At 39.1% G+C, this 23206-nt stretch overlaps 2 protein-coding genes across 2 annotated transcripts; one reads left to right on the top strand and one right to left on the bottom strand.

Annotated features, from left to right (window-relative positions):
* Nucleotides 1-1013: 1013 nt before the first annotated feature.
* Nucleotides 1014-2251, bottom strand: cdca5 (cell division cycle associated 5). Its single transcript, XM_086280490.1, has one exon. It carries the CDS (start codon nucleotides 1927-1929, stop codon nucleotides 1147-1149), a length of 783 nt encoding a protein of 260 aa, XP_086136616.1. The 5' UTR covers nucleotides 1930-2251; the 3' UTR covers nucleotides 1014-1146.
* On the top strand, nucleotides 1894-19667 carry psmb2 (proteasome 20S subunit beta 2). Its single transcript, XM_086280491.1, has 6 exons — nucleotides 1894-2292; nucleotides 3747-3869; nucleotides 4006-4076; nucleotides 16855-17017; nucleotides 17322-17371; nucleotides 19438-19667. The coding sequence occupies exons 1-6, from the start codon at nucleotides 2202-2204 to the stop codon at nucleotides 19537-19539; spliced, it is 600 nt and encodes a 199-aa protein (XP_086136617.1). The 5' UTR covers nucleotides 1894-2201; the 3' UTR covers nucleotides 19540-19667.
* The last annotated feature ends 3539 nt before the right edge of the window (nucleotides 19668-23206 follow it).

Here is a 23206-nt window from a genome sequence, read left to right as displayed (position 1 = left end):
CCTCATCATAACCACTGGAGACCACCTCTTTGCTGTCAGCATGCTTGGTTGGCACCTTGTTAGTCTGTGCTGGCTAATCCTGAGTGCCATCATCAGGCAATAACTTCAAAACACAAAATACTAGTGACAGATTAAATAAACAGATTTCTGTGAAATATTCATTTTACAGCTGGAATAAGATGAAAATACCATTTATAATGTTGCTAGTCTGTGATGGTCATCTTTGTTATTTTTTATTTCTTCTTTTGTTTTATAAATTAAGATATTGTGTGTAATTTGGGGAAAATAAAGGATAAAACACTATACTTTGACTCAGACGTCAGATCTGGCATTAGCATTTATTTACATGAAAATTTCCAAGAAAAGACACATAAGAAAACAGTTCAGGACAAGAGTATTGGCAACTGCTATTGAACCTTTGTGTCAATAAATGTGGATTCAAACACTCTATAAAAGAGAAAATACCCTGGTTTTAGATATAGAAAATAATACCAAAATCTTTTGTTTGCAGCCTCTATTAAAAACATTAAAAGAAACAAAATGTACTCTACAGGGTAGAAAACTGGCCCTTTGAAGGCTACAACTCCCCCCGTATTATGCGTCCAGGGTGACACAAGATTCTTTTTGTCTTTGTTTTATTCTTATTTATTCAACCCTTATGCCAGGGGAGATAATGAAATATTCATAATAAGATTAAAATAAGAACACAACTGTTTTAAAAGCCTTTAAGATCCCACCAGAGTAAAAGCGATGGTCACACACCAGATAAAAATCAGTGAAAGGCATCTTATTTGAAAAATACCAGCACCAGTCAACAATCCTGATATATTTGTGCATCCTGACTGATTATGCTACAGGTGAATGTATCTAAACATTTTAATTTTGGTCTTGTTTATGTAACTATGGGGCCATTATAACATCAAAAACTATCCTGTCTGTAAGCATCCACAAAATGACTAGCAATCACATTAAGAGCAAACTCCAAAATGATCAAACTTTACAATAAGAACAAATAGAAACAGATAAAACTTTAATGTTTTGAGTAAGAAAAGCACATTTTCAGCAGAGTCCTCCCAGAGTCAGTGTTTGTATGCATGTCTGTGACAAACACAAGCATGCTGCCAAGTCTTTTTTTCCCTTGAATATTTACTCCATGACCAGTTCAAACTCCTCAGCCTGGTCAAACTCTGCATTCATCTTTGCAGCCAGAGCGTCCAGTTCCGTGGCGTCTATCTGCTGGACCTTCTTCTTCCTCCTCCTCCTCTCCTTCACCACAGCCACTCCGGGGATGTCTGGGTCCGGCTCGGGGAAAGCTGAACCACCGCAGTCATCAGCCTCAAGCAAAGACGTGAATGAGTTCAGTCCTGTAAAGGATCCTGCAGAAACCTCCAGGCCAAACTTGGACACCCCGGCTCTCCGGACCTCTGGGGTTTTCAGCTTCTCAAAGCCGAATAAAGTCTCACGAGACTCGGGGCTGTTGAATGAATTCCCGCTGAGCCTGCTGTAAGATCGGCGTACCTTCTGCGACCACACCGCGTCCTCTGGATCCATCTGCGGGGTGTGAGAAGCGGGCGGCGGTGATGAGGGGAGGATCGGTGAAGGCATAGTGGCCTTTTTCTTCTTAGCCGAGGAAGAGCTGCTCTCTCGGCCCGGGACGGGACCGGGCGTGGAGACCTTCGGCTTTTTCTGCTGGATGCCCTCAGAGCTGGACGGCCTCGGCGTGTTCTCCTTGTTCTGTTCCGATAACGCGACTGTTTTTCTGGGCGCTATTTTTCTTACGGTGATTGAGCGTTTAACAGCGAGAGACGGCAGCGCCATTTTGTTGTCACTTTGAGCTTGCGGAGAGCTCAGCCGCGGGGAGCGTCTCCGCTGCGAGCTGTCAATGCTATTAGAGTCCGTCATTATGCTCCGAGGAGTCCCTTCGTTCATCCCAACAGTCTCTTGAAGAAACTCCAGATACTTTCCCCTTCTTACAGCAGATCAGACTGTAACTCAACCAACACAGGGCACACAACAACAGCGAACGTTCAAATTGCCCGCCCGCGTCGCGTGAAAAATATGAGCTTCCTTTGCTGTGACGTAAACACTGTGCGCCGGCTATCACAAACTTTTGCTGTGTAATCCATACAGGCGAGGCTAAGAGACTGCTCATAATTTAATCTGTTTTATATAAATACTCCAACTTGTATCAGGTCAACAGAATGGAATATTTAATCGGGATACAGGGACCGGATTTTGTCCTCGTCGCCGCTGATAATGTTGCAGCAAGCAGCATCATTCAGATGAAACACGGTATGACAACGCGTTAGCTTATAGCGTTAGCCGCATAGCCGGTTATTTTAGACAGATTTGCTAACATAGCTACATTTTAGAGTCTCTAAATGCATTAAATCGGCTTTCTGCTTCTAATAAGTACTACTTGAACCAATTTTTTATTCATTTTGCTAAATATTTACATGTAACTACACACTGAATGTGACTAAAGCTAGCCAAGCTAACAGTAAGGTAGCAAATAATATCTTCTATCGCAGTTTGATGTTTTTTCTCAGCATTATCATAACCTTTTCCTAGCTAATAGATCAACTCTACATTTCATTCGTAACTAAAGTTGGCAACCTTAGCATGAGTTGCCATAAGAAGGTTACTGACAACGAAAGTGAAAGTCACTGTATCACTGTGGAAATGGAAGTTTACTTACACTCACCATGGATAATTTTAGCCTATTAATGATTTGTTTGATCTGTTCTTTTTGCAGAGTGAAATGATTGTACAGCATGTGTCTTTAATGAATATAAAAATGAGAGTTGGGAGAACAAGTTTGAATTTACTTCGTATTTGGTTCACTTAGCAAGTTGTACCTTGATCTTATATTTTTGGAAGGCATCAACAGACTTCTGGCATAATTCTGACTGAGTTTTGACCACAATTCTTGATGCTTCAACCTGCAAGCTGTTAAATTGGGTTGAGGTTGAAGAATTTGGAGGTAGTCCTTCATTATTATTCTGTGCACTTTGTTTAAAGTACCAGCACCACTGCCAGCAAACTGCCCCAGAGCATGATGCTACCACCAGGCTTAACAGGTCATGCAGTGTTTTTACATCTGAAAGCCTCACCTTTACTCCTCCAAACAACATCTTGTCATTGTGGCCATATACTTAAATTATTGTCTTCTCTGGCCGTAATACTTTGATCGTTGAGTGATCCATGTGGTCAGCAATTTTGGAGCACGGGCTTCTTTTCTGGTGGGCACCCTCTCAGTCCATGGTGATGCAAACACCCTTCGCTGTGCATTGTGCCACCAGCAGTTTTAATTTCAAGGTTGGCTTGAGCCTTGGTGGTTCCTGAACAGCCTAATTAGTTTCCTCTCATCTGAAAGTGACTATTTGGGTCTTTCCCCAGGTGTTTGCAAAGTGGTGACACATCCATACAACTTGTACTTGCATTCATTTGTTTCAACTGATGATCTTGGAATCTGTAGTTGTTCTGAGATGGCTCCAAGAGATCTTCCTAACTTGTGTAAATCTATAGTTTCTTGGGCTTTTTCATTGTTCTGAGTATTTGCCAATCCAAATAGTGGTGTCAGTCAAATCCTTTTTATGCTGGAAAAAGAACAGTTCAAAGAAATCATCAATAGCCCAAAGTTACCATGGTCATGATTAGTGTGTGTGTATAAAGGTTTGACTACAAACTATAAGACAATTTAGGAACAGACTAATGAATTTGTGTTCTTCCTTATATTTTTTCAGACTATGACAAGATGTTCAAGCTCAGTGAGAAGATTTTGCTGCTGTGTGTGGGAGAAGCTGGAGACACAGTGCAGTTTGCAGAGTACATCCAGAAGAATGTGCAGCTCTACAAAATGAGGAACGGTAAGAACCTCAGACATGATTGTTGTGATGCTGCTGGTGCTTATAGGTTTTAAGTTTAACTCTAAAATGTTTTTGGGAAACCAGTTTGCTTGCTAAAAACATTTATATTCAAAGCTTTGTGCCTTCTTTTTCTTAGGTTATGAGCTCAGTCCATCAGCAGCAGCAAACTTCACGCGAAAGAACCTGGCAGACTATCTTCGGAGCAGGGTAAATGTCCTGATATATTTATTAAAAAAAAGAATAATATAGTAAGGCTACACAGATATAAAGTCAAAGTGATCAATTTTATTTTAATCTTTGTGTCTCATTAATTTTTGCACCGGCTAATCGAAGACGGTGTGGTAAAGAGTTGGAAAACTGTAAAGTATTTAAGTTTTTTTTTTTGTTTTTTTTTTTTTTTTTGTTATAATGAAGTTTTCTTTATTTCTTTCGCACTGAAGAAGTTTGGAGGTAGCACATAACAGAAACCAGATAAGTAAGAACAAACTTTTGACAGATTTTACACATCAACATTGACCTTGAGTGGAATGGAGATGATCTGTACATCCCCAGATACTACAGTCCATTTTACTGTGTGCTTTTTTTCTTTTTTTTAATTGAAGAAGAATGGCTTCAAGCATTGTCTTTTAATATAAGAATTAGCTTGAAATTATAGGTGTATTCGTTATTTCGCCAAGTAAAAAACTTTGTCTGAGTTGTTAATTTGTTGGCACAGTGAAGATTACCTGATATATATATATATATAGTCATTCAATGCTGAAAACAATAGGGTTGCGCTTGAATCCAAGTTATATCAGTAGAATCAGATTTGATCATAATATTCTCGCGTCTTTTTTTGTTTTTGTTTAGTCGGTTTTAGTTAATTGTATTTCTTTTGCAGTGACCAGTCATTCTTCTTTAGTTTGTGGTTCCTTGTCCATCCACTTATTAGTTGTTTGTTATAAGTAATACTTTAGGAAGATATTTTTTCTTAAATGTACAAATCAGTTAATATATTACCTAAATGTCAAAGGAAGCTAAACATTTTTAAGCACTGACTTGACTATGTCAACACCTTTATGTTTATCTGTGGAGGAAAGTGTTGAGTTTCCAGCAGTATATGCCACACCATCAGGACCCCACTCTCTATTTTGGGTCCATTAATGTGCCAATTTAGACTTGTGAAAAAAGAGATCCTTAGAAAAGTGAAATTCACAAACAAGTTCATAAGTTTGGATAGAAAAAAGATTTTAAAAAAACAATTAACAAAGTGGAAAAAAATTTTTTTACTTTACCTTGTGTATCAGAAATCCACACGATTATTATTATTATTATTATTATTATTATTATATGTTTGATATTGTAAAAAATTATTTGTCCCTGTTGAATGCGGCCTCACCTAAGTGCTATTTTTTTTTAAACTGTCACAGCCACGAGCTTGATGTAAAGCAGTGGTCGTAACCTGTGTTTTGTGAGAGCTGCTTTCTCTTGCCCCGGGGAAAATGTGGTCTGTTGAGACTAGAGAGCAGAGACTACAATCATAACCAGCATAATTGTTTGACTTCAGGTGCCTCATACACACTATGCAGACATAAAGAAGTGATATCTTTTGTAGATGAAAAAATTTCTCCACTCTGCTTATTCAGAGTTTGATCATTGTAACTGATCCTTCGCAGGTGAGTCTCCACAAGTCCGTTAAGTTTTGTCTTAATGAGTGAAATCATAATTGGTGTAAGGGTTTAACGTTTCAAAAATGAGTGCAGATAAAACAAAATAAAGAAATCAGCAAAATAATGCAACATATATCATATTTGGTCTTTTGCTAAACATTTTTTCGTCACTAGTTTCAGATGTGATTGAGCCCAAATGACTATCATGTCTAACAGAAAACAACCTGCGCTCGCTTAGTTTCCCCACACATATGTCATCTTGCAAAGATGCATTTGTTCTGCCTTGGACTCTCTGTCTTCCTCCATATTTTACTTTTTGCTTCAAGTATACTTCTACCCTTTTGCCCATTTTCAAATCATCTCAACACTAGTATCCTTGTATATTTTCTCTGTTAACAAAACAGTTGCTAATTAATCCCAAGTTCTAGTGGTCACCGTCTGAATTAAGCATATTCATCCTGGAGTAATGAATGAACATACCTATAAATATTTTAATTTCTATTTTAAATTAATTACACTCTTCTGCCAGTATTTGCAATCTCATTTGGCTTAAGGGAACAAATGATAAAATCACCAACTAATTCAAGTAAGACTAACCATATAAGGTAGGTTTACTCATCCAATTTAAAAATGTATTTTAGTTTCTACTTGAAATTCATTTTCTTTGCTCAAAATGAAAACATAGTAACAGAAGCCCTAAGTGTGTTGATGACACGGCAGTGCTGTGGTGGTGCTGAAGAGGTGGTATTACCAAGGAGCTCAGGTGGGAATGAACTCCCACTTGAGTTGGCACATGTGTTTGTATCATTGTCAGCTTGAGACACTCATGTTAAACCAGCAGATGCATTTTGACAGAGCCAGGTACATTTGTCAGCTTGTTGTGAAAGGTGACTGAGGGTTCTCCCTCTGAGATTTCCTGTAACACCTGAGCCTGCAGGCCTGTCTCTCACCCTCACTACGCAGATCTGCTGAATGTCTTATCAAAAAATTCTGGTTTTGACCTTTAGTTCTTTATTACATCTTTTACACAACAAGACAGCCAAGCCTGAGAATGAGAAACACGCAAATTACTGCTACTTTATCTGTGTTACTTCATGCAGATGTTATATTGCAATATATAGAGCTGGGGGGGGGGGGTCAGTACCTTAACACTTTAATGTTAATTAACCATTTTATTTGTCTTTGTGTTAAAAATGTTCCTGGTGACTAATTTACTAGTAGCTAAAATATTTTAAAAAAGACTAGCCGAGTAGTGACTGTTCATGCACAGTGCAAGCTATTGGAAGAATGAACACTTGAGCTCAGTCAGGGTTAAATGCAGTCTGTAGAAAGATTGCATGTGTTTTTAAGAGTCCTGAGAAACTATTTATCACTTTCTTCTGTAGTCAGTTTATCTTTTCACATTCTTCAATTATCAAGTTCAATTTTAAATTCCAATGACATATGTGGCACTTCGGGCCATATATAATGAACCAATCCCAAGTTCAGTCTCCTGATAGCCTTATGAGTAAAGCGGGGATTACAGGGCAATACTTAACGCAAGTGCACTAAGGTCCATTTGGGTTCCAGTGACATAAATTTCATCAGTCAGTTTTTGCAAATGTCCCTCCAACATCCATTTGTCTGCTTTTTTTTTTTTTTTTTCTTGACTGCACAGACTCATCTGCAGAAAAGTTACATTACAGTGCACCAACTATGCGGACTTTAAAGAAATATAAGAGGAATGACCGCTGAGCCATCAGGTCTCCAGCTGACCTAAGCTTAAAGCTGTTCAGCAGTCTAACACCTGGTTTCACTTCTTTTCACTTCACAACTTAAACCAGTTGTGGAACATGGTTGACAACCCCTGAGCCTGATTCTGTTGGAGGTTTCTTCCTGTTAAAAGGGTTTTTTCCTTCTCACTGTCACAAAGTGCTTGATCATAGTGAGGGGGTTTCGTATATCATATCTTCTCTGTGGCTAGGCGATGGACCAACAACAGCACAAGCATGACTAGCCCACAGATTGGTTGTGTTTTGGCATGGCCCCCCCATCTTGACAACAGACACTCTAAAGGTAGACGAACGGTCTACACGTTACCACACCCGAATCATCATTTCCCCATATGCACCAGATCTTCCTCATGCAGGTTGTAATACCAAATTGACTAAAACAAAATACCTTTACTACCCTTTTTTTTTTTTTTTTTTTTTTTTAAATTACAGTTTTGTATTTTTATTTTTATGTATTTTCTTGCATATACAATATGATGTCAGTTAGTTCTGGTTTTCTAGTTTTATTTTTAGTTCTGTTACCTGAAATTTTATTCCGCACATAGCCAAAACTAAATATTAACAATAACCATAATAATCCTGCTTGTTCATTATTAAGTCAAGAATGATTAGTTTAACTAACTGTGAGGGCAGCATCCCACACTCTTACTTTTGTGTTAGGGGGGCGTTTATTTCTCATTTTAAGAAGTTGACAAACATCTCTCTGATTGGCCTTAAGAGCTTTACAGTTTATCGTGCACACAGCCTTCCCTGTCCTTAAAGCCTTAATACTGATGTAGGAAAACTTTTTGACAAGAACAAAATATGCCAAAGGGTTTAACTCATCAATGTTACAGACTTTGGCCTAAAGTTAAACTAGTGTCCTGATCGGGAAATCGTGAAATCAAAATATGTCTGTTTCGATACTTGATGCGTGGAAACCTCTCTAACTCTTCACAGAAATGTTTGGATTTATAAAACCTGATTTTTTTTTTCCCCCTGTCTCTCCAAAGGGGAATTTCTGACATCCCCCTAAAGAAGTTTTAGTCAGAGCTAAAAAGTTTTATAAATAAAGTAACATATTCTTGAGCATACTTTACATTTTTGTTCTCAGAAAGTCAGAAATGACAGGCAAATTAATAGGTGCTCATCAGATAAGGTCACACGTTGCTCTCATGAGTTACTGCGACTTTTTTGATTTTACAAAAACAAAATAATTTTTCTTTATCAAGTTTTGATTGTTTTTCTAAAAACATGCTATTATCTCATAGCATTTAATAGATTGAGATTTCATTCATGGTTGTTCGTTTGTAGCCCATTCAACCAAAGTACAGTTGAGCTCATGCCATTCGCCTGTCCTTCCATAGTTCACAAGAATCACTCCTACAGTACTGGTCAGAACTTAATCGAACTATAGCCTGCTGTAGGTAGGAGGAGGTAGAGAAGGTCATGTATAAGGTTGGTGGTTCGATACCTGGAGTCTTTAATCTGCATGTTGGACAAGAAACTGAACCGAGTTTTCCCATCCATTGATCTGTGAATGTTATAAAAGTGCTTAGGCAGAGAAAGTGTGGGTACGAATGGCTGAATGAGGTGTTTTGAGTGCTCATATGGAGTAGAAAAGCGCTATACAAGTACCGCTCCATTTACAGTTGGGTCTTCAGCCAAACTGCTCATATTTATTTTCAGTGTTGCCAGATTTTATTTGTCCTAGAGATGACTGTCTGTGATGTGATGAGAGTCGTGGACTACTCATTGGAGTTTAATTCTCCTTTGTTTTTGCAATACAGCCAAATGATAACAGCAAAACTTTTCACTTTCTTTCTGTACTTCACATATTACAATAACATGTGAATTGCAATATCTTTCCTGAGAATGTTTTAATCTATGTGTCAAGTTCTTTTAGCACAGTAAGAGGAGATGCTGAAGGTTTCTTCCTGTTAAAATGGAGTTTTTCCCTCCCACTGTTGCCAAAATGTGTTTTGTAGGCTCCCGACCTTGTAATATAAAGCACTTTGGGGCAACAGTTTTTGTGATTTGGCGCTATATAAATAAAATTGAATTGAGTCAAATTACAGTTTATTTTTCTGCAGAGATTGCAATGTCTGAATCTTTGTTTTATGCATTTAGCTTATAATGTGAATTTTCCTATGAAACCAAAGCATTATACTTGAGTAGCTGGAACTAGAACTGCATAACATTTGGATCTTTGGTTTGAACAGTTGCTTTGAAGTTCAAACTAGTCTAAAAACTAATGATTTAATTTGTTTTAACCTGCAGTACACATGCACAGCTTCGTTCTTTTTCTTTTTTCTTTTTTTAAACTCTCTACTGAAGACATCTGTATGGTCCTCGATGCATCTCATGCAGTAATTTGTTAAGAGTAGTGTAGCTGCTGCCTGTCACAATAGCAGGAGGGTGAAAATAATTACAAAAAACAATTAGTGTGGCAGAGAAGGGAATGTGGGACACATCGAACGGGGGATAGGGGCAGAGGAGCAGCAGCAGGAGGAGTAGAAGAAGTGGAGGTCTCGAGGGAAACGGCTAAACCCAGTAGACAACAGCACACTGACTGGAGTGCGAGAAGGAGTAGGAGTCAACATACTCACAAAATACAATATACATGCACACAGAGGGACCTATAGGATCGAGATGGTTTTATTCAGTCAAGGTTGTGCATGTTGTGGGATAACATTTATATTCATGTCTTGCCATAAGCTGCAAGTGTATCGTTATTTTTGTGCCTCACGGATATGAATTTGGCTTTATGAGTGCAGGATTTAGTAATGCTGCGTTCTCAGGAGTGCTCAGAAACTGAAGCAGTAGCACTTTCTCTTCTGCATCCCACACCTTCCTCCAGCTATGCTCTCCTCACATTCATCAACCTCCAGAGTACACGGACATTTGCAAATTATGTTGTATAAACAAGTTTTTTTTTCATGCCGCTACCCACCCCCCCACCCCCCGCAGAACATCTTGTATATGTAGAATAACTAATGTGTCTTGTCTTTTTGAGAGTGAAACCGAGAAAGAGATCCTTGGCTGAAGTCTTGAACAGTCTACTGGGTGGATGTTATGATACATATTGCCATTCTGTGTTGGCCCTGAAGTTTATTTTTGGGTCAGTAATCGCTACCTAAAATAAATCTGAGCAATGCAATTAATGCAGCGTTTATGTCAAGACTTCAGGTCATTGATTATTTGTAAACAATTTTTCTGTTTAATCTGCCTTTTTTATTTTTTAAGATGAACAAAAAATCAACAGTGATATACAGAGGAAAGGTCAAGTTTCACAGAGGTATAGGTATAAACAAATGATTCGGGTTATTAAGAAAGAAAAGGAAATTTGAATATCATTTGACTATATGAAATCAGGGAATTTGGGATCATTTACCTGAAAAAATAAAACAAAATAAACAGATTTTTTCCTTCAGTAAATTTGGCTGATATTTCTGCCCACTATAATTATTAGTCAGGATTGTTAATCTGGTATTTTTGCTTTGATTTGATTTGACTAATGCGTTAACTCAGTGCCGGCAGATGACCAGTTGTGTGTCTCTGTTTGGTCATTAACGTCCACAAAACCATATGAAGATTATTTTGATCCTACAGGCCAATTTCTCATATGTGGTTTGAGAACCCATTTGTTGACTAAATCTAAATTAGATGTAGATTAAGGTGAAAAATGCCAGGAGTCCAAGGGAATATGCTGCATATGTTGAAATATATTTTAATTAATATGATTAAATCATGTATAGCTATTTTTTTTCTCGTTATGCCATCTTTAAATTATCTTTTTACCCTCCTAAAAAATTTGTGATCCCACTTCCATGTCCAGAGCCCTAGGTTAAAAACCAGTGGCTGATAAATTAATCAGTGGTATATTGTTAATTCACATGGCTTTATTCCTGCAGGATAAATTAGAGATGAGTCCTTGAGTCTGAAAGATGTCATTCCCCAGTGGCCGCAGACCTCCGGGAGGTATAGTTAGCTAAAGTCAGCAGAGCATGTCGGCGCAGAGACATTGAAACCCTGCTCATATACGACTATGTGCTTACCAACCCGTTGCATAGAAAAAAAAACAACCCTGGTAACCTCTAGAGTACTGCGTTCACTCAAGCTATAGAGAGGAGACAAAGGAGGGGGGGAAAGCAGCATAATCACCTGAGGCCTCGGTCTGCTGCATGCATATTAGCAATGATATGTGTGAAACTCACCGTAGAGCAAAGATCCAGGGCTGAATGCTTTGCCTCTGTTTGTTTTGCTGTTCCTCTTCATGTGCTGTGATGCACAGACAGGTCTCAAATTAAAGGAAAAAACCTGACCCTCTGACACAGTGAGAGGATCCAATGGCTCTGCCTTGATATGAGGAGTGGTTTACAGTCCACTTGTGCCTTTTATCAGCAGTTTATACTCACTTTTGTCATCCTGTTTTGATGTTGTGTATCAATCACAAATTAATCACCAGGATTGTTCTGGATGGACATGGACACTGTGATGTCACTCACTGATTTCGGTTTCTGTGTTTTGGCACATCACAATTAATGAATGTAAAGGAGAGTCAGGCTTGGTGAGATTTAGCTTAAATAGTTTCTAGATTGCTTTTAATATTTACAGCTATGTGTGATCCCGGCTGTTCAGATCTTTTGTAAATAAGAATTTTCCCATTTTTGTTTGCAGTAAAAGTGACTAAAAATGATAAAGTTAGAAGGAAATATAGTTGATCTATTGCTTTATAGAAACAAAAGGCAGGCTTATTTGACAAAAGCAAACTAAGTTAAGGAGGAACATGTTTTTAGTCCCAGGACAAAATAGAAGGAAATTCCTCAATCATGGATAAAGACACTGCAGATTGGGATTTTTGATACTGGTAGCTACAACAGGCCAAGACATGATGTTAATTTAATGGAGGGAACATCAAAAGGTTTGTAAATACAGCATTAAGCTGTTTTGAGGCTGATGAGGAACCTTAAATGTCCCATTTGAACAAGTAGGTGACATTCAGTCTGTTAATTTTTTTTACCATTTTCTATAAGACTGCTGCAACAGTTAGATCGCTGCAGTGCAGTGGTGATCTACAGCTCACCCCGTATGGGTTTGTAAAATATTTTTAAGCATGGGCACACAGTGGGTACAAATAATTACTGGCACCATATTGCACGCGGCTCCCCTGCTCCTGCACAGATGAACAATTAATACAGCAGATTGAGGAGAAATGCCAATAAAGAGAACATGCCCCGGGGCAGGGTGCAAAAATAAGGGGAAGGGAGGGAGGGGGGAGAGATGGCAGGAAGGGAAGTGCTGGAACGTGGCAGAGGAGTGTTTAGGGATGACTTTGTGATGATTTTTTAGAAGCCTGACCTTAATTTGTGTTCACAACTACAGAGAAGTTTCTTCGTGGTTTAGACGAGAAGACGGATGCCTCTCTCCTGCCTACAAAAAATAGTTTGCTACGTTTAAATCGCACAAAGACTGGAAATTGGTAGGAAGAGCCAGATTAGGGCTTTGGAGTATTTATAAAAATGCAGATATCTGTAGGCAAGCTACCAGAAGTTTCCTGGTTTGTGTGTCTAGAGCAATATCAACCAGTCAAAAAAAGTTAAGTGTTTCTACATTTGTAAATAACCACTGCCACAGGATTAGGAAGTTTAGGGTCAGATATATGATGCCTAACCCTGGGAACTCACAAAGGGTGTTTCTATTAGGCCGTGTGACCAACAAAAATTTGGTCGATCATCTTCTAATCACACCAGGAGTGTTTCAGAAGTTATTTTACTACAGGTGAGCAGATCTACCCAATATTCATAGTATCAAAACGAAACATGCACTATGAAAGATGTCTGAACCTTTTTGTGCTGACTGTCACGTCTATTTTATTTATAGGCTAAAGAACATTTACATGAAAGGTGTGCTTTGTTGGTTAATAAGTTGTGGAAAGTAAAAATCACATTGGTTTAGTGGTGATTGAAGTGTCCAGAATTTCAAAATTGACGATGATTCATCTCATAAATCGTGACACACTGTTCTCCCCTCACTATCGGTAATACTGGCCCTCTATGTACTTGGTATCAAATTGATACTGGTCGTGTTCGTGTGGTTGTTGCGGGCTGATTATTAGACCTTGCGTTGTTTAGAGTGAAGTACACCTTCTGAAGTGCTCTGCAGCACTTTTGGTAGAAATGCAAACATTGTCTTGAGTGGTGACTGATTGGTTGGAGAAACGTAACACTGCCCAGGCTGTTCTCCGGATTTGTCTTCAGGTTATAGCCAGCTGGTACCCACTTGGTTCTATGTGAGCAAAAACCATTTTAAAGCTCACTGAGAAACACTAGAGCTGTTGATTATTTTATTTTTTTTAGTAAAGTGGTGGACACATTGGGGAACATGCTGTCGAGTCTGCTGACTTGGCCTGACTTGGGGAAAACACCCAATATTTTACGACTTCCTGAACAGCCGCCTTTAAATAGCAGATAAGAGATATAAGCACTTTGTTTTAATGGTTTGTTTGCCGTTGTTGTTAAGGAACACACATAAATTCTTAAAACCAAAAACACTGAGCGAGAGACTAAAAATTATAATTAGCAGATAGCCTGTGGCATTTCCAGATATGGATTAAGCCCATTTGTTGACTAAGGCTGAATTAGAAGTAGAAAAGGTGAAAAATGACAGTCGTTTGAGGGAACTACCTCCATATGTTAAAATTTATTCTAATTAACTAGATTCAATCGTCACAAATTAAAGACCAGTTAATGATCTGCTATGACAAATACTCATGGTTTTGAGACTGAAGTTCAGCAAACACGTGGACTCGTTACCTCAAAGCAGGTAAAGACCGCTCAAACATGATTGGTCAGTAGAACTTGGATTACAAGCAGGAACCCGAAAACGTATCCCTTGACTACAGACCTGAATATTATTACAGTTACAGTAAAATCCACCATAAGTTTGTAAAGTCTGTGTTGAAGCCTCGAGCTGAGTGTGTTCAAAGAGCGAGGGACAGATGTGACCGTTAGATCAACTTCACGTGTTAGTCAGTATGACCTGAAACTATCAACTGAGCCCTTAAACTCTGAGGTCACAGGACAGCCGTTTTACCACAGATTTTTACATAAATAAGTGTTTGCAGTCAGAGGAGTCGCCCCCTACTGGCCAGTAGATAGAACGTAAGTTTAAAGCACATTCACATTTGTTTACTTTTCACTTTCAGAACTAAAAGCTACATGTGTCTTTTATACTCTCTGATGATACTTACAGGGTTTGTTTGTTTGTTTGTTTTTAATTATTGCCTCTTGAAATTTTTGTGCATGCTTTAGCCTGTAGGTCACACACTTAAATTGGTCCTGCAAATGAAAATGTGCAGTTTCCATGTTACTGTGTCACTCGCAAAAGCCAAATTTGTAAAGTTACACATTGGAGCTATGAAAGGAGGGGCAGTGTTGGAGTAATTCTTGGCTAGCTGTTCCTCCATCTAAAGCCGGTTTTTGTCTGCTTAAGGCGATGGCATGGGTTATGGGTGAAGCCTTTTGTCTCATGGCCCAACAGTCGCCTTGCTTGGCTGTGAGCAGGAGTCACGGCAGGGAGGATTAAAACATATGTGTATTGTTTGCGTATTAACTGAGGTGTGAGTTCAGGTGGTAGGGTTAACAAGGTGCCTGTTCCCTCCGAGGTGACATGGGAAAGGGAAGGTTATTTTGATGCCAAGACTGTATCATTGTTACATGTAACCAGTGAGACAGCTGTCTGGTGGGCGGGGGTGACGCCACTGGGGCGTTTGCAAGCTCACATAGGAGTTAAAACACACACACATAAACACACACACATTAAGATATTCATCCTGAGATTCACGCTCATTGTGCACTCCTGCAAACACCATTTCTCTGTGTGTGTGTGTGTGTGTGTGTGTGCGCATTCGAAACCATCGTTAAAATACACCCACATTAAAGCCTGCTCCCACAGGGAGCGCAGCGATCATCGTTGCCCTCATGGCACACGCAGCGCCAACCCACAAGTCACAGAAACAAGCAGGTTGTCTCAGACATGAATTAAAGCACGAGGGCAGGTGCCTGGCGTAATGCGAGTCTTATTGTCGTTAAGACTCCCCATTTTCCTCCTCGTGCGACACATTACCCTTCTGCTTCTACTTCAGTCAAGAATTTAGGCCACAAGTTGTTTTAACCCCCTCCCAAAAAAATTAGTCCTGGTTTAAAGGGATTTTTTTTTTTTCTATTGAAAATGAGAAACAAGAGCTTGCAACAGCGAAGATAGAAAGTTGGTGTTTTGGAGGAAGAGAAGGGAGACGAGGCTGGGAGCGTTAAAGATGTAATTTGAAAAGAGAGAGGGGGTAGGGGCAAGAGAAACGACTTTAGAAGTTTTTAATGAGCCCTGGCGCTACTCCAGGGCACAGGGTGAAGGCAGCAGAGAGAGGAGGAGGAGTGGGGGGGCAAGGGAAAGAAGGGATGAAGACAGAGGGAGGGGGTAGGGATGGGGGGCGCTGGCTCCCAGCAGATGTCACACTGCCGATGACACCCTGATTCCTTTTCCCCCCCTAAACACACAAAACACTCACCTCCTCTGTCCTGTGACCCACTATCACCTTTTCCGCTCCCTCCGTTGCACAGCCGCTCTCTGACTCCTCCGCTAGCGTGTCTCTCTGTCACACTGCTGCTTATGTTTTCTTAATGTTGCCGCTGTGTGCAGCACGCCACGTCTCTGCTAAGTGGAAAAATCAAAGTCGATAATTAGGAGCAATTTATTTGGGATAAGTTGAGAAAGAGAAGTTGCACTTTTCAAGTGCCGTCTTAATCTTGTGAGCTGGCTCCTGGAGTAAAATCATCTATGGAAGTGTTAGCACCTCTAATTGGAGCAGAGAAGTAAACTTTTTAAATGGAGACAGTAAACATAGCACCGTGTTTAAAATCGTACCACATGTGATGCCCGATGAGAGTAGAGGCCTGCAGCTGGTGGATCCAAAATTCACTCCTCAAAAAATATCCGAAAGCTTCTTAAGACACTTGTATCGTGTCTTCAGTGTTTCTGGAGCAGCTTTCCAGTATCTGAATAAATGCATCCAGTTGGCTTGTCAGAGGATTTCGATGGATGAGCAATAAAAGCAAGGATTAAATGCAGTAACCACTCAGTCGCCCTTTTGATGCTTTGGTTTTAAGCACTTTAAGCAATAAAGTTAAAAAAGGAGGAACAAATATGATAGAAATATTAAAACTCATATCATATGATATCATATCTCATATCTGTCTTCCAGACTTACCCATAAATCTTTTAATAATCAGGCAGTCTAAACGAATCATAAAGTGTCCTTGACAGAGGTAACTGAGCTTATAGTCTCTGCATTGGTTTCTGACAACTTTGAGCTGCACGTGGGTGAATGTGAATGTGAAGTCTTCCTACAGGTGTTCATGAGCACTGATTTATGACATTTCTGATCCTGCAGCTCTGAACTAAATCGCACGTAGGAACCTGTTTCTAGAGGTGTTGCGTTTAAAACTGAACACATTTAGTTTGTTTTGTTCACGGTTATAAACTTGAATATTAATCCTCGGCTGCCTCCTCCTCCTCCTGCGTCTCCAGACTCCATACCACGTGAACCTGTTGCTGGCGGGCTATGATGACACAGACGGCCCGGGTCTCTACTACATGGACTACCTGTCTTCCCTGGCCAAGGCCCCCTTCGCTGCCCACGGCTACGGAGCCTACCTCACTCTTTCCATTCTTGACCGATACTACAGACCAGGTCAGTGCATACGGACGCCTCGTATCTTGTTGTTTTCTCTTCTTCTCATTGTTCCTGTGAGACAGAGAAATGGAGAGGATGATGAAATCACCGCGGAGGTTATAGAGTTTGTTCACACTCGGGTCAGGAGATTGGCTCGAGGCGTGGTGATAAACGACTTTTTCCTGGTGGTGATAAATGACTTTTTTTTTTTTTTCCTCAGTCTTACAGCTCAAACTTTTTATGTTAATTCCAGCGTTTGTTAAAGTAACCTGTGACCCCTGTATAATGCACCACAAACTGTATTTTCTTTTTTTTGTTCTAGATCTGAGTCGGGATGAAGCGGTAGATCTGCTGAAGAAGTGTGTTGAAGAAGTGAGTTGAAGCAGTTTCTTTTTTCATTCGCATAAATGAAAGCCGATATTTATTCAAATATTTATTATGTCAAGACTAACGTCTGACAGTTCCACACATACTCTTGGGTATTTAATAGCCATACATGTATCTCCGCAGTATTTACAGCATCCATTTCCTGTCAGAGTTATAATACTTTTGTGAAGTTATTTCTTATTTCTTCTTCTTATTTCTTAGATTTTTCTTGTTTCCAGAGTAGATATACTTGTTAGTTTTTTGTTTCATTTCACATTTTTACTTATTTCACTCTGTTTTTGGTGATTATTTAAGTGATGTGGGAGTACTACAGTACAACCTCTTGACTCACAGTCATGTAGCTGTCTCAGCCTCGTACTGATGGTTGTGTTGAAAAAGACTGAATACAAGGACAGATCTTTTTGAGTTGACTGTAATACCTCTGATGTGGATTACACCTGAGAAAGGACAGCTGTGGAAAGTGTCCCGATCTAATTTCTGTGTGAAAAACATTTAAAGTAGCATTAGACAACTTCTACTACCCCCTGTGCTAATGTCCCAAAGCTCACACTGTTGGCCATTTTTAAAACACTTAAAACATTTTTAGTTACTTCGATTGTTCCAGTGTCCACAATTTCAGCGAGCTCGGTAACCTGGAAAGGCCAAAGCTCTGTCCACCTCCTGATTTGATTGGTTGAGATTTCTTACATGATCACAGACTGATTTTTTTTAAGATGTCAGTATTGTTTCACAAAGGTAAATCAGAAACACCTGATAATAATGTATTCTTACTTTTGATCACTCTTATGATCATAATCCAGTTTTTACATGAGAAAGCTGTTTCTGTTCTACTTATTATTGATTATTTTGCCTCTGTGGCCTCTAAGTGTTGCACCTGGAATTAAGATTCCAGGTTATCCGCCCATCCCAATCTTGTGGTGGTGATATCTTAGGATATAAATGGACTGATAGCGCTATTCTACTCTCCTGGAGTACTCAAAGCGCTTAATACAACATGCCACATTCACCCATTTAAACAAGCACTTTGTTGTACAATTTTAAGTTCTCACTAACATTCACACACATTCATATTCTGATGGACGTATCAGAGAGCAACTTAGGGTTAATATCTTGCCCAAGGATATTTGGCCTGCAGACTGGGGGGAGCCAGGGATCGAACCACCAACCTTCCGATCAGTAGATGACCTGCTCTACTGACTTAAGAGAAACTATTCAAATATTCCACAAGCTTACTGTCAGTTTAGCCTGTCATATTTTGGGGATGACTTATGAGTCGCACATTTATGAGTCAAGTCTTTTTCCTTCGGGAAGTCTGTGCATTTACTTATAATTTCTGGACATCTGATCGACGGTTATATTTTATGCATGAATAAATTAAACAGTAATAAACTGGTTGGGAATCATTTTATTACAATCCTCCTAACTGTCTTATGTGACCGCACTTGTTCTCGTCCATAAATGAAGAAGAGATGAAAATATTGTGTGTTGTATTTACACTATAACTCAACAACAGAAGAGGCTTCTGACCATATTATTACATCTGCGTAGGTTTAGATTAGATCTGGTAACCCATGTTTTGGTGCCCACGCTCGAAGCTGTGACGCAGCGTCCCCATTTTAAAACTCTCTTTGCAGAAACATTCATATTTAAAGCTTTGCATATTTTCGTGGCTACAGATCAGAATAAAAGAGGAAATGCACTTAACACCTTTTACTGAAATCCTTTGAAACGTTCGCGTCACGTGTAATGGCAACTTGGGAGCTTTGATCAGTCTTGACACATTAATAGGTTCACATCATACAAACAGCAGGATATTTGAGTTTTTTGAACAGTGGCATGTATAGATTATTAAATATAACAGAGGTAAAAAAATAGCTGGAGTGTAAATTATGTCACTTTTCACCTCTTTTCTTACCCTGCTTCTCTGCATCTATTTTTTTTATTATTTTTTTTTTTAATAAAGTTTGATTTTCTGTAACTTCACCCCAAATCCTTTCATCTTATTTTGTTGTTAAATTTCCTCCTGTGTCTGCTCTCTCTCCCTCTCACAGCTCAACAAACGCTTCATCCTGAATCTCCCCTCCTTTACCGTCCGTTTGATTGACAAGGAGGGCATCCATGACCTGGAGAAGCTCACCCTCGGCGCCAAGTGACCGCACTGCAAAACTACCCACCATCACAATCGCTTCTCTCTCGTTCTCTCTCTCTTTTTTTTTTTTTGTACCAGTGACCTCCCTGCTTTTTCTGTTCCAATAAAAAGTGACACACAGTTGAGATACAAGCTCTTTGTCCCTGTGGTGCTTTCTCGTTCTCTCGTGTGCTCATCTGCACATTGAATGAGAACAGCCTTCTGGCTGTGTACTTTGCACTTGTACTCAGTGAGAGGGCATGTGGGTAATGTACACTTGCTTACGCTCCTCGTACACGTGTATTAAAACACCCGTGCACATGTAAAGAGAAAAGCAGCTTTCTTTTGATTGTGAGATTTATGGTAAAGACAAACACGTGTAGCACAAGCGAGAAGTAGTACGATCACACAAGCTGTGTGCAGGGTGACCACATGTCCTGCTTTATGTGGTGCTACACGGCATTTTTTATTCCTCGTTCGACTTTTTCACATCTCGAGACAATGTCGTACATTTTCACTGATTATGCAAGACGTACATAAAGTCTGGCTTTTACCCAGAACATGTGAAGGGAAAGCTTTTTATTATTATCACCTAGCACCCTGCCCTTTAAAGCGCCAAGAAGTCACAAGCTTTGCAGATTTTGTTGGACGTGATGAAAATGAAGCAACAGTATTTTCTGAGAAATAGATGGGTTATCTATTTTGTTGTTAGACATATTATGAACAGAAAAAGTGTAAAATGCATTTGGCAGTCTGGGTGCATCCTCTATTACTGTTGCCAGGCTAGAAAGCAGCTAAGCTTCCTTTTAGTTTTAATGCATTCACTTAGCAAAAGAGTTGCAAAAGTTGCATTTAGATCAAATAGATGTGCCTTCCTCCCACCACTGTTAACGTGTCCCACACAAACACTCGGTTTGTCCCACATGTTTTTCACCCCCCAAAAAGACTTTCAGGGCAGGGGAAAAAGGTCAACAGCAAAAATGGATGGTTACAATTATGTTTTTATTATTATTATTTCCCTAATTGCAAGCTTTTAAGAAGAATTAAACACACACACAGGACATATTCTATTATTATAGGGTTCAGTTGACCACCAATGATCAATTTGACTTCACATGTTTAAGAGAATGAAATGAACAAGAGCCCAGCACAGACATACAAACAACAAACTGCTCCTTCATTTCCACACGTTACAGTCCACATACCAGAAAACAAAAGAAAGAAAGAAACAACAACCTGCAGGGTTACAGCAAACTATTCTGACACTCAATAAAATCCAAAACATTCACTTCTTTAATAAACCTTCACAATCATGCACTGTTTGTCTGTCGCTGTCCTAAATTTCATTGAGTTTTTCTTTTCTTTAAGTAATAGTATTAACCTTTAAAAAATGCTTATTTTGTGGTAATTCTTTCTTCTGGATACAAATACATTAAAAGTAGTCTTTTTAAATAATCTTCTCTTTCTGCCAAACACAAACTTTTCCTTTATCTGCACACTTGTGTTCATATCTCCAGTATATATTTTTATTTTAACAGCTTAACTTGGCAGATGTTAAATGTGCTCAGCCAGTTATGGTGTGTTAATCTCAGGTGTGTCTACACAATCCGAGCTGCAGCACAAGCTGATTTCCAATCCTCTGCTGAGATTTCACTCAAACATTATTCACTGATTTAATTATGTATGTCGGTAAATGTATCGCCGCGCGCATCTGTTAAATGATATTTACCTTTGAACAAGCTGAAATTGTTTGCTAGTGAGCCCTGTGTGTGGTTTGTTAAATATGAGCTGCCACATTTTGATTTACCTGTCAGGAAGAGATTAAACATTAATTATCAGTCAGGTTACATTTTACAGGTGTCCTGATTGATCACGTGAGCAGGTATTTCAAAGCTAGCACAAAAACACAACTTCCCCTGAATCTGATTCCATTTAAGATGATATAACAAGGTTATACCAGGGCAGCTACTCTGGTGTTAACAGAGAGACCAGTCAAACCAGTCAATGGGCTTTCAAAATAAAGTGTTCATATTGTAATCAGAAGAAGGGTTAACAACAAAGAACAACTGACTTCACAACCTCACATACAAATAAATTATAAACTACATTTTCACTTGAAATTTGAGAAGATTGCATACGGCTGATTGGTTCAGTTTGATATATACACCCTGAGATTGTCATTTCAAATTTTAAAGAGAAGTATTCTCATCCAAAGGCAATTTCGTGCATTTGTATAAAATAGTTATGAAGTTTTTTAGCTATAAATTTCCATAAGAGGACTTAAATTTAACCAATTCAGTCTACATCAAGGTCCGAACAGTAGATAAAGTTTGGGTTTGTTTTTTTTAAAGAGGGGCACAAAGAAAAAAAAAGAAGTAGATGAACCTCGTAAACTTTTGCTGCAATAGCTAAAACAGTTTCAGATCGATGTTGGTCTGCTCAGTCTCAGTTTTTTCTCTCCCTAAATATTCAAAGATGGTGTTTAGAAAGGCTAAAAAAAGCAGTTTATCTGCTCAGAGGACGGTGGTTTATGTTGCTAATTATCTTCACTGTCCTGGTTTTTAGTTTTTCACTGGTATTGAGGAAGTGGTTACTTTTCTGGACATCAGCTGAGTTTTTAAATACTTTTTTCTATTTTTTTGGCAAAAATACTAAAGAGAAATACATCCTTGGATCATTCTGTGCCGCTGCAAAAGTATAAAATATCCTTCATTTACACCAAAAGTTTAAGAATTTCTGTTACAGTAGCCAAACCCCCAAACACAGCCTTAAATATAAAAGCTTAAAGAATAGCTCAATAACAGCAAAGTTTGGCAACATAAATACCTCAATGAGGAAAAACTAAATCATGAAATGCATTTAACTAATTAGAGACAACAAAATACAGTAGAAGGCTTTATCAAGTGAAACAGCTCAAATTTATATAAAGAAAAACAGATTAAAAATGGATTTCTAACTGTAAAAGTTTAATATAAACTGAGAATGAATCAAGTGTATTCAGGCTTGCGTTCAGTAAGCATTAAATGGTTTAGAGGGCCACCACTGGACCACGGTCCACACTTTAAACCCTGGATATGTTTATTTTTACCTTTTTATATCTAATTTAAATCCTTTTATTGCTAAAAATTTGTCCAGTACTGAACCTTTAAGTGGAAATAAAAGAAAGGAATCTTTGTGATTCACTAACAAGAAGCTGAAACAAGAAGTTCATCGGTTTTGTCTGCGTATCAGAAGCATTACAGTAAACGAGCACACTTGCATGCAGCTGGAAATAAGAAAACCAGGCCAACCTCACAGCTGAGCTGGTGTGTGTTAGAGCGACTGTAAACCCATGTGTATGAGAGAGGGAGAGGCAGCGTGTGTGTGGCTCCATCATCCCATCTCCTCTCTCCGCCACAGACAGGTGATTAATAAACATTAAACAATCCCTCCTCTCTCAAACACACCGGAATCTGACGGGAAGAGCAGCATATGTTTGCCTGGAGGCACAGAGAGAGATGGAGAGCGGCCCTGCTGAGTGTCAGATAGAGGGAGAGAAAAGGCGTGGTGGTGGGGGGGGGGGGAGTTAGGTTACAGAGACGGAGATGAAGGGATGGGGTGGGAGGGGTGAGGGCGCTCACACAAGAGGGTAATGAGATGGGAGGAGAGAAGGGGAGATACGGCAGGTAGAGATGTTTGAGAATGTATGAGCA

This window comes from Aulonocara sp. 'chitande type north' Nkhata Bay, linkage group LG22 (assembly GCF_057382095.1).
Source record: "Aulonocara sp. 'chitande type north' Nkhata Bay isolate Kocher_YH1m ecotype deep benthic linkage group LG22, A_spYH_male_GT1.1, whole genome shotgun sequence".
NCBI lineage: Eukaryota > Metazoa > Chordata > Actinopteri > Cichliformes > Cichlidae > Aulonocara > Aulonocara sp. 'chitande type north' Nkhata Bay.
The sequence above is the reverse complement of the archived record's forward strand: the minus strand, read 5'-3'. Positions and strand labels throughout refer to the sequence as shown.